The following is a 10,138-nucleotide window of genomic DNA, read 5'->3' on the forward strand; positions in this document are numbered from 1 at the left end:
TGTCCGTCTCCCTGTGCCCTGCGATTGGCTGGTCACCAATTCAGGGTGTCTCCCACCTCTGGCCCAGAGTCAGCTGGGATAGGCTCCAGCACCCCCCACCACCCTAATGATAATAAAGCGGTTCAGAAAATGAGATGAGATTATAATAATTTAAAGCTTCACCATGAAGTGCACACATAGATAATCAATACTTAGTTAGTCAAAATAATAAGGAGTCAACATAACACACACCTGTGTATTTTTATATGCTGGCTGCATTATAGAGCAGCCAAAGGTAGAAAAATAAAGCACTCAAGAATCTGCTATATGCTATATTTGATATGCGAGCAAATAATTGGTGCCACTGCCGCAAATAATTCATTTTCTGTTGTCAGCCTGATTCCAGGACGGCTCGGTGGAGAAGTGGTTAGCGCGTCGGCCTAACAGATCTGGGGTTGGAGTTCAAATCCAGGTCATGTCCATCTGTGTGGAGTTTGCATGTTCTCCCCTGCGTGGGTTTCCTCCGGGTACTCCGGTTCCCTCCCACATTCCCAAAACATGCATGGTAGGCTGATAAATTGTCCCTAGGTATGGGTGTGAGTGTGCATGGTTTTCCGTCTCCTTGTGCCCTGCGACCAGCTGGCCCCCGCCTCTGGCCCGAAGACAGCTGGGATTGGCTCCAGCACCCCCCACAACAATAATGAGGATAAAGCGGTTCAAGAAATTAGATGAGAATGAGATGTTGTCAGCCTGACTTTTGACAGAAGAGTACTGGTTCTTTGGGAGAGTTTCTAACTCTATACAAAGTATAATCAAATCAAAAGCCTTTATTGTCATTATACACAACTGCGTATAAAGAAATTGGTGACTGTGTACATGTGTTACTGTAAATGATGTTTTTACAAGGCCACCTCGTGGTGTAGAGGTTCACTCGCCTGATTTCGGTGCGGGCAGGCGCAGGCTTGATTCCCGCTGTTGGTGGTATGACTGGGATTGTGGATGGTCGTTTGTCTCTCTGTGTGCCCTACAAATGACTGGCGACCAGTCTAGGGTCTAGTCTGCATTTAGGCTCCAGCAATCCCCACAACCCTTTCGAGGATGGGCGGTATGGAAGATGAATGATGTTTTAGTGATAAATGCCAGACGGACAAGTAATTAGCGCGTCGGCCTCAGAGTTCTAGGCTCGAGGGTTCAATCCCAGGTGGCCCTCACTGTGTGGCATTAGCATGTTCTCCCTGGGCTTGCGTGGGTTTTCTCCGGGTGGTCCGGTTTCCTCCCACCTCCCGAAATCATGTAGGGAGGGTGTGCTGGTTGAACACTCTAAATTGTTATAGTAGGACCTTAGTTATCCCAAATATTTGTTTTCTTCTTCTAACGAAATATCTTTCTTTTTGTCGTTGTGTAAATGGATGTCGTGTGTATGTGTGGTCCGTTTAAAATTTGGGGTTGTCCAAACTATTCCTCAAAGGGCCCCAGTGGGTGCAGGTTTTTCTTCCATCTGATCCAGTATGGCTTCCTATAATCCAGCACAGATAGTACTGCACTAATGAGTTTTATCTGACACCAGCAGAACCTGACGGCAATCAACTGATTAAACTTTTAAGATACTAGATTGGTGAAAATGTATCCTCATATTTGGTTGGAATGAGAACCTGTACCCACTGCAGCCCTTGAGGGCCGGTTTGGACACCTGTGGTTTATATTTTTTGTGCTCATGATTTACAGGGATCACAGTCCTTGTGGCTTTGTCTCCCTCTAGGGACAGCAGACGGGATTTCTAATAATGAATCATCTCTCATCTCATCTCATTTTCTGAACCGCTTTATCCTCACCAGGATCGCGGGGGGTGCTGGAGCCTATCCCAGCTGACTTTGGGCCAAAGGCGGAGGACACCCTGAATTGGTGGCCAACCAATCGCAGGGCACAAGGAGAAAAACAACCATTCACGCTCACACTTGTGCCTAGGGGCAATTTAGTGTCCAATCAGCCTACCATGCATGTCTTTGGAATGTGGGAGAAAACTGGAGTACCCAGAGAAAACCCACGGAGGCCCAGGGAGAACATGCAAACTCCACAAAGGTGGAGTGACCTGGATTTGAACCCAGGTTTCCCACTGTGAGTCTGACGCGGTAAGAGTCAGAGAGGAACCGGAGTACCCAGAGAAAATCCACACAGGCATGGGGAGAACATGCAAACTCCAACACAGTGAGGACCGACCTGGGATCGAACCCTCGACCCCAAAACTATGAGGCGGACCTACTAACCAAAGTCAATGTGTGATACAATATTACTAATATAACACTGTCTTCAAATAGCAATTAAACCATCTATGGGTTAGTGTGTCTAGCATTGGTAAAACATGTGATTGCTGCTTCGGAGGAACTAAGGTAAACATCATTTACATCACATTGAGAACAGTATTTATCATTTTGCTATAAATTAGTGCAGATATTGTTGTGCTCACATTGCAATTGCCATCACATCTGTTATTTTTTTCCACATTTTTACAGCAGTTTAAAAAAGTACAATTTTCAACAACAACAAAAAGGATAAAGTGTTGCTATCCCCTCCTTACACACACAATGTAACTTTTATTTTAAGTTGATTTGAGGTATTTTTACTTGAGTATCAATTAAGATTTTTGGGGGATACTCTTTCCATCCTTGGTTATTACAAATTGCTACCAGTCCAAATAATGCAAGAACACCTGAACGAGAACGTGTACTTTTTTGTCTAGATTTTTTTTTTTTACCTCACATTTGATCATTTAGTGACAAATTTTCCCTAAAAGGTACAATGCTTTTCTGTCGCAAAATCACAAATAATCAAAACTGTGAAATGTATCCTGCCCTGTAAAGACCTCAGCGCCCCTACATCTAATCACGCCTATTATTCCTCATGGGATTCATCTGTTTCAGTCTAATTTCAGAACATCTTGGATCCTGAGTTCCTACATGATTAGATACTGTCCACCAGTAAATGTGTATGCCTTGTGTTGTCCCCTTCGGTAGGACGAACATATTTAAAAAAATCAATAGATGGATAAAATAAATATGAATGCCATCACATTTGATTTTTGAAATTTAGGAAACATGTGTTTTTGTGTTAAGAAAACTATGATTGGAAATTGATTCCCCAAAATGTCGTGACCTACTAGATCTCATTGAGTTCGATCATCAATCTTGTTGATAGAAATGGAAAAGACAATTTTGCAACGCTCTGATGCATCACTTTGTTCAGCAATGACACCAGAGACGGAGTGACGTTTGTGTTCCTCAGCTGATTCTGTCGTCTTTCAAAACGGTCCTTCTTCCCGCCATTCTGACATTCCTTCCTGTCTAACTAACATCTGAAATCCCCTCATATTCTCCTTTTCCTTCTTCACTACCTACTTTGTGGTATTTTGCTTCATTTCCCACATTGCAACTGCTTCCAAATATGTACTGTACATCACAACATAACACCCCTTTGTCAGGGTTCGTGTCGGTGGCTGTAACCTGAAGCAACCTGACGTGTATGCGGATGTGTGTGTACATAAGTGTGTGTGCGTGTGTGAAGGTGTGACATGACGATGGTGATGTTTGAGGGGGCGGTCTTCGGTTTAGAAGGTTGATTGGCTGATTTTCCCTACTGTTTTACACCTGGATTTATAAGAAGGAAGGTATTCCATACTAAGGACTATTTTATTCACTCAAGCCTTCACACATCACCATGACTACTGTCGTCCATGTGAGTATGCGTGATTGATAGTAATCAGCTGATGTAAAATGAGAATGAGAATGCTTTATTTTTCTTGTGCCTGTTAAAACCGGAGCAATTGTTTCCTCTGTTATTGTCAAAAGAACTGTTTCCTCGCAAAGGTGACCTGTGTGTAATTGTACTTTAAGAATGCCTATGCAAAAGTGTTGTAAAAGAGGGGATGCGGGGGGAGTTTTAAGTTTCTGAGGGAGCGAGTGAATACATCTAGTGGCATTTGTGCCATTTGTGCCATTCACACAAGCCAAATATATATACACATGTTTTTTTTCATATTCATATATCATATATTTCAGCAACACGCGTATTTATATATATTTATGTATATATTTATTTATTAACTTATTTATTACCTATCTATTAATGTCTAAAATGTCTTTTCCTGTATTCTCACCCTCTTGCTACTGTGACAATGACATTTCCCGAATTCGGGATGAATAAAGTTATCTAATCTAATCTAAAAACGGAGGGCAGCATTAGTACATTACATCTTTAGATTAATATAACATACTTTCAGATGATACTTTTTGACAGAAATGCTGTGGGAAAATTAACATGATTTAAAAAAATGAACAAGTAGTACATCCTCAAAATAATTTGAACACAATGTGGTAGCTTTGGCAAAAAAAACCTGCATGGTCCAATGACAAAAAAATGTCTTTGAAACTTTAAATTTTGGGCAGGTCAAACAAAAAGACTGACACACAAACATTGCAAATTGTAGTCTAAAATATAATTTATGTTATAGAAGCAATTCTTTTCCCATGACACCATGAATCAAAAATGGATTGTATCATGTTTTAAGAAAGATTTCCCCTTTAACACATTCTCCTTCTTTGCTGACAGTGCGCCTCTTGCTATGCGCACAGCAGTGTACAGCCCCTGCACATGTTCGGCAAAGGACCAGCTCGGGGCAACTATCTGTCACTCTTCACGTACCGGGGTCCTCGCTATGCCCCGAGACCCTACCTGCCTCGCCACGCTCCGAACATGACACTGAAGCAGATCTGTCAAATGCTGAAGCTGATGAAACAGGTCAGGAAAAGAGAGGCTGCTACTGCCAGGTTAGAACTCTTCAGTAAAATACAATATTTTAAATTAATCTAATACTTAAAAATAATATTCCTGCACCTGAATGAAGGCATAATTATGAATTACCGTAGTCACTCGCATATAAGCCGCCCCCGCGTATAAGCCGCACCCTTAAATTTGCTTTAAAATCGTTGAATTTTGCAATTTCTCACGTATAACCCGCCCCTTGATTCACAATTTTCACCTCAATATTCTTGGTTAATAGGGAGTAAAAATGTATTACTTTGAAGGGAAAATCTTTAGAAAAATCATCACATATGTTATCTGGGATACTGTATGAATCAAAACCACATTATTAGGGTCATTATCATAAGGAATTAATTCATCTAGTAATGGTTGACCTGGCTCAGACTGGTCTGTGATCACACCTGCAGTATTTGTGGTTCTTTTTGTCGAAGCCAAGGGAGTGTGCAGTAAATAATTAAATAGCACCGTGTCGCCACAGCAAACATTCAAGCACACTTACTACTCTCATTTCTCTGCCTTTGTGTCCGGTTTCTCTTTCATTGCAGGAAACAGACATGTGCAGCCCCGACACCGGCCTGCTGCGGCACCAATTCGGACAGGAAATGTGTCCCGAGCTGTATCAGACGCAAGTGCAATGTCAAACGTGCAAGCTGATCCATGATCCCTAGTTCATCACATTTGCCATCAGCTGAAACTTTTTTTACTCAATAATTTCAATTAAAATTGCAAGGAATTAAAGATAGTTAACAGTTGTTGTGCCTATTTTTTTTGTCACCACAGCGTTTTCGAAATGTCAATGTACAGCCTCCATGGTAAATTCAGGAATATCGCGGTAATAAAAAAAAACGTAGTATTATAAATACCTTTTTTTTCCTTCAGTGCTGAGTACTCGTAGCAAGCAGAAGACAGGAGTGTCTTCCGCTTGCAAGTTTGAGCGTGAATTTTCACATTTTTACGAACTTTTTTCCCCCTAATAATTAATAGCAGAAAAAAATCGCAAATAAGTGAATTCACGTTAAGTGAAGTCACGATAATCGAGGGAAGACTGCATTTGGGATCTCTCTCTCTCTCTCTCTCTCTCTCTCTCTCTCTCTCTCTCTCTCTCTCTCTTTTTGTTCGCAAACATAATAAAATGCAGGCATGTTCCCAACATTCAATGGAGATTCAACTTTTTGAGCTATTTGTAAGACACCAAATTGGCAATCATCCTTTATAGTTTCGCATTAAGTGTTTAATGTTTGAATTAGTGTTTCTTAAAAAAGACATTGAGAACTGAGCTGTCAGGCTAATATTTCATCCTATTTATGTATAAAATATAAAACTAACAACAAGACAAAAAAATTAAAAATAAACAAAGAGTTTTTGTTAAGTGGAGACCAATAAGAGTGACAAATCACTGGCCGCGACACATGAGTCCTATGACCTGCCTAGAACTAATGTGGTATTCATATTAATGAAACCCCCTCCACTTTATTGAATGTCACTCATACATTAAAAGCAAACAGATCAACCAAGAGATGCTCCATCAGAGAAAAACAAACAAACAATAACAAAAAAATGGAGAGGCTGAATAGGCATTTGTTAATGTAACATTCTAACAGTTATTCAAATAGCAGTAGTTCAACAACACAACTCGTCTCCAAATACCTACTAAATCTGAACAAATCATCACCTTTAGCATCAGTTTTGAGCAACTATGCTAACTCTGGAAGTAGAGAGCACCCAGAGCACCTTTCTCACAACTATTAGTGTGAAAAACAACAACTAAAAACATAAGTCACAACTGAAAATAAGTAGCAAGCCCAGCCAAACTATGAAAAAAGTTTAATCTATAAGTCAGTACTTAAATCAAGGGTGTCAAATTTGGTTTGGTTCGCGGGCCGCATTAACGTAGACTCGAGTTAATGTGGGCCGGACCATTTTAGATATAATATTTAGATATTTAAAAAAAATTGGATTAAAAGAAATTGATCAAAAGCCCTAAATATTCCGTTTTAATAGATCTAAAACAATATTTATGAGCTTTTTTTTCTTTGTAAGGGTTTGTTTTTCATTTCAAAAGGAAACAAAATATTTTTTTATTATGTCCAATATTAAAGTGGAAAATATAAAAATGTTATACTATATTTATTTTTAGATAAAAAAAAAATGATTTTTAAACTAAAACCACAAAAAGAAAAAAAATGGATAAAAATTGCAATTATTGATTTTAAAAAGGTGGAAATCAGGAAATATAATACAATGTGTACATCAACAATCTTCATTTGAATTTGATTCTAAAACAGAAAGTCAGCACTCATGATTTACTTTCTCGGGCTCCACAAAATGATGCGGCGGGCCAGATTTGGCCCCCATTCTGCCACTTTGACATGGGTGACTTAGATTGTTTGCTTGAAAATCAAAGAGCACAAATAGTTGAATGGACATTAAAGCTAACACCAATCTACAGTTTCTTAAGAGTCTTAAATTAAGGTAGCATGCATGGTATTTAGGACATGGAGGGAGTATACTTGAAAACAGTGCATTTATTTTTGTTACAAAGCCCAAAGCGATTTACTTATGTTGGGTTTGTGTTCTTTTGGAGTTTTTTTTGTTGATTTATTCTTGATTTTCCCCTGTGTAACCAGTTGTTATGGTTTCCCATTGATTTCACCTGTTCTCACATCCCCTATGTGTCTCACCCACTTGTTCCCTATATCTCGTTAACCCTGGTTGGTGTATTTAAATGATCTTTTACTGTTTATTTCCTGGTCCGTCCTCGTTAGTGTTAGGTGTGTGTCCAAGCCCTGGCCTGTTATGTTTGATTCTCCATCTTGTGATTTAACTTGTTGTTTTTGAATTCTCTGCCTTTGTTGGCACTTGGTTTTTCTTGTGTTTTTTATATTTTGTCTCTTTGATTCAACTTTTTGCGTTACCACACCCTATCTGGCCACCTGCTTGCTTGCATACATGGTAATTCATCCATTTACACATCGGTGGTGCTGGGAAATGAGCAATTTAGGCTTTGGGGTCTTGCTCAAGGACAGTGGTCTTCAAAAGGTCTTAACAAATTTGGAGAAATTGCTGAAACACTTCAAAAACCTTTTTCACAGTAACATAGTTTGCTGCTACAATCTACAAAATACACCAGAAACCTCTTTGGGTCCAAACACATCTGAGATGGCCACATTGGAAAAAATGCATTGTGTTCCTTTGACTCCATATTTCATATTGTTTTACAAAAATTTAAAGTTGTGGCCTCTGGTCCAAAGAGGAAAATGACCACCTGGACGTCAAAGGGGTGGCTTTGGACGTGCACATGGCGTAGGTAACTTGCAAATCTGTAAAAGCATTGTTTATGCTGAAGGGTATGTACAGGTTTTGGAGCAACATATGCTGCCTTTCAAGCAACAATTTTATCATCTTTTATCTGCTTAAATCAGGAACAGAATGCTAAATCACATTCTAGATGTGTGAGTACATAAACATATACAGGTACGTATATAACACTGCAACAGCACAACCCCCCCTGAAAATCTGTGGTTTATTATTGTATGCAATATATGACAACAGAGATGCCGCACAATTGACCAACTGAAGTCGTAATTTATTATCAATCCTAGTAGGAAATTCCTTTTTTTTTTTGTATTCTGTTTTCAGAATTTGCATGCATGCATCAAATTCAAAATGTCTGCAGAATACAGTTTATCAGTGTGCAGATTATATATCTTTATTGGTTAAGAAGGATTTTCAAATTGCATTGTTATAATTTACATTTCAGTCAATGTCTTACCAGGTCCATTATGATTATGATTTAAAAATAAATAAATAAGACCAGTGGTTAGCACGTGGGCTTCACAGTTCTCGGGTCCTGGTCTTGAATCCAGGTGAGTCCACATGGGTGGAGTTTGCATGCTCTTCCTGGGCCTGCGTGGGTTTTCTCCGGGGATGCTGGTTTCCTCCCACAATCCAAAAAACATGTATGGTTGGCTGGTTGGAAACTCTAAATTGCCCATAGGTATGAGTGGAAGCATGAATGGTCGTCTGTCTCCTCGTGCCCTGCGATTGGCAGGCCACCAATTCAGGTTGTCCCCCGCCTCTCGTGCCGGAACTCAGCTGGGATAGGCTCCAAAACACTTGCTTTCTGATAAAATAAGAATTGCCCTCTCCAAAATGCAACTTATCCTCCAATGCGACATACATTTTTTTCCTCCTCTTCATTGTGTATACTTCAGATGGTGTGCCTTATAATCAGGTGCGACTTATAGTTCGAACAATACGTACATGAGGTAATTTATTCAAACAAAAGCAAATTCAAAATGGAGCATCTTTTAAAGGTGGGAAATGTTTGCAAGAAAGCGTATACCACCCTCAAAAACGCAAACCAAACGAGAAACAAATGGAAAATTCCCAAAAGAAAGATCGCAAGGGCTAGAATGACAAAATACTGTGGAAAGAACAGCTCACCTGCACTTATAACCACAGAAAAAAGATAATGTACTCACTCACGTGTGTGTGCTTTGGCGAATCACACGATCTTTTGAATGTTTTATGGCAAGAAGCTAAAAAAGTAAAGCTCACGTGACACATGTCCTCCTTGTGACGTGTGTGGGTGAGCATTGCTGAACGTGAGCAGGGAGTCAGGTGGTAGAGAAGGAAGTCAAAGCTCTGGTTCCTTTTCAAGTGAAGTTGATACTTTGGTCTGACACCCGCACACTGATGACATTCAGAACTAATGATTGATGAACTGTATAAAACAAACTTGCTTACCATCACAATTAACCATCCAAGCAATAAAATGTCAGATTGGCATTAATGAAAAAAAAGGTGCTACAAAGTCAGTGGTGGACCGTCAGGGCCTGCAAGGCCTTCTCTGCTGGCCTAAAAAAATATCTGAATCACAGACTGATGTTAATTATGTTTTGTCCATGAATACTTTTTATAATTAATAATTCCAAATTGTCTGTCAGTTCCTTACATTGCTTTTCCCCTGGTTGCGCTGCTTCCAGATGTGTGTTTTCATATTAAAAGCATCTAACCAATCACATTTCAGCTATTTGTTGCCAGGGTCAGAAATCTGCCTTGAGGCCTTCACAATCAGTTCTGCAGGCTCTGCTGCATAAAACAAGCGTCGATAAAACTGTTGCTTTAACCAATCAGAATTCAATTTGGCGACACCAAGGCCTTCTCGCAGGCGTAGGGATACGTCATTGCCTTCTCGCAGGCGTAGAGATACGTCACCGCTTCCACCAACTATGATTGCCTAGTGATAGGCCAGAGCTACCAAACTGTATCTGGAGCGAGCTGCACAAGCAAATATATTGTTGTGTTGATTTAATAGCAGTTTTGTCAACCCGCAATGGCT

At 39.8% G+C, this 10,138-nt stretch overlaps 1 protein-coding gene across 2 annotated transcripts; it reads left to right on the forward strand.

Moving 5' to 3' along the window:
* Positions 1-422: 422 nt before the first annotated feature.
* On the forward strand, positions 423-5,478 carry LOC144071824 (uncharacterized). 2 transcript variants are annotated; one of them, XM_077597250.1, is made up of 3 exons: positions 423-544; positions 4,582-4,799; positions 5,340-5,478. In XM_077597250.1, exons 1-3 carry the CDS (start codon positions 455-457, stop codon positions 5,446-5,448), a joined length of 417 nt encoding a protein of 138 aa, XP_077453376.1. In that variant the 5' UTR covers positions 423-454; the 3' UTR covers positions 5,449-5,478. The 2 variants fall into 2 exon arrangements, with proteins under 2 accessions (XP_077453376.1, XP_077453377.1); XM_077597251.1 differs by lacking the exon at positions 423-544 and adding an exon at positions 3,686-3,708.
* Positions 5,479-10,138: the final 4,660 nt, after the last annotated feature.

The sequence above is a fragment of the Stigmatopora argus genome, chromosome 3, assembly GCF_051989625.1.
Source record: "Stigmatopora argus isolate UIUO_Sarg chromosome 3, RoL_Sarg_1.0, whole genome shotgun sequence".
NCBI lineage: Eukaryota > Metazoa > Chordata > Actinopteri > Syngnathiformes > Syngnathidae > Stigmatopora > Stigmatopora argus.

Coding starts and splice junctions, on each gene's coding strand:
- LOC144071824 (XM_077597250.1), top strand. CDS start 455: ATGTCCATCTGTGTGGAGTTTGCATGTTCTCCCCTGCGTGGGTTTCCT. Junction 545..4,581: donor ACATTCCCAAAACATGCATG/GTAGGCTGATAA, acceptor CTTTGCTGACAG/TGCGCCTCTTGCTATGCGCA. Junction 4,800..5,339: donor AGAGAGGCTGCTACTGCCAG/GTTAGAACTCTT, acceptor CTTTCATTGCAG/GAAACAGACATGTGCAGCCC.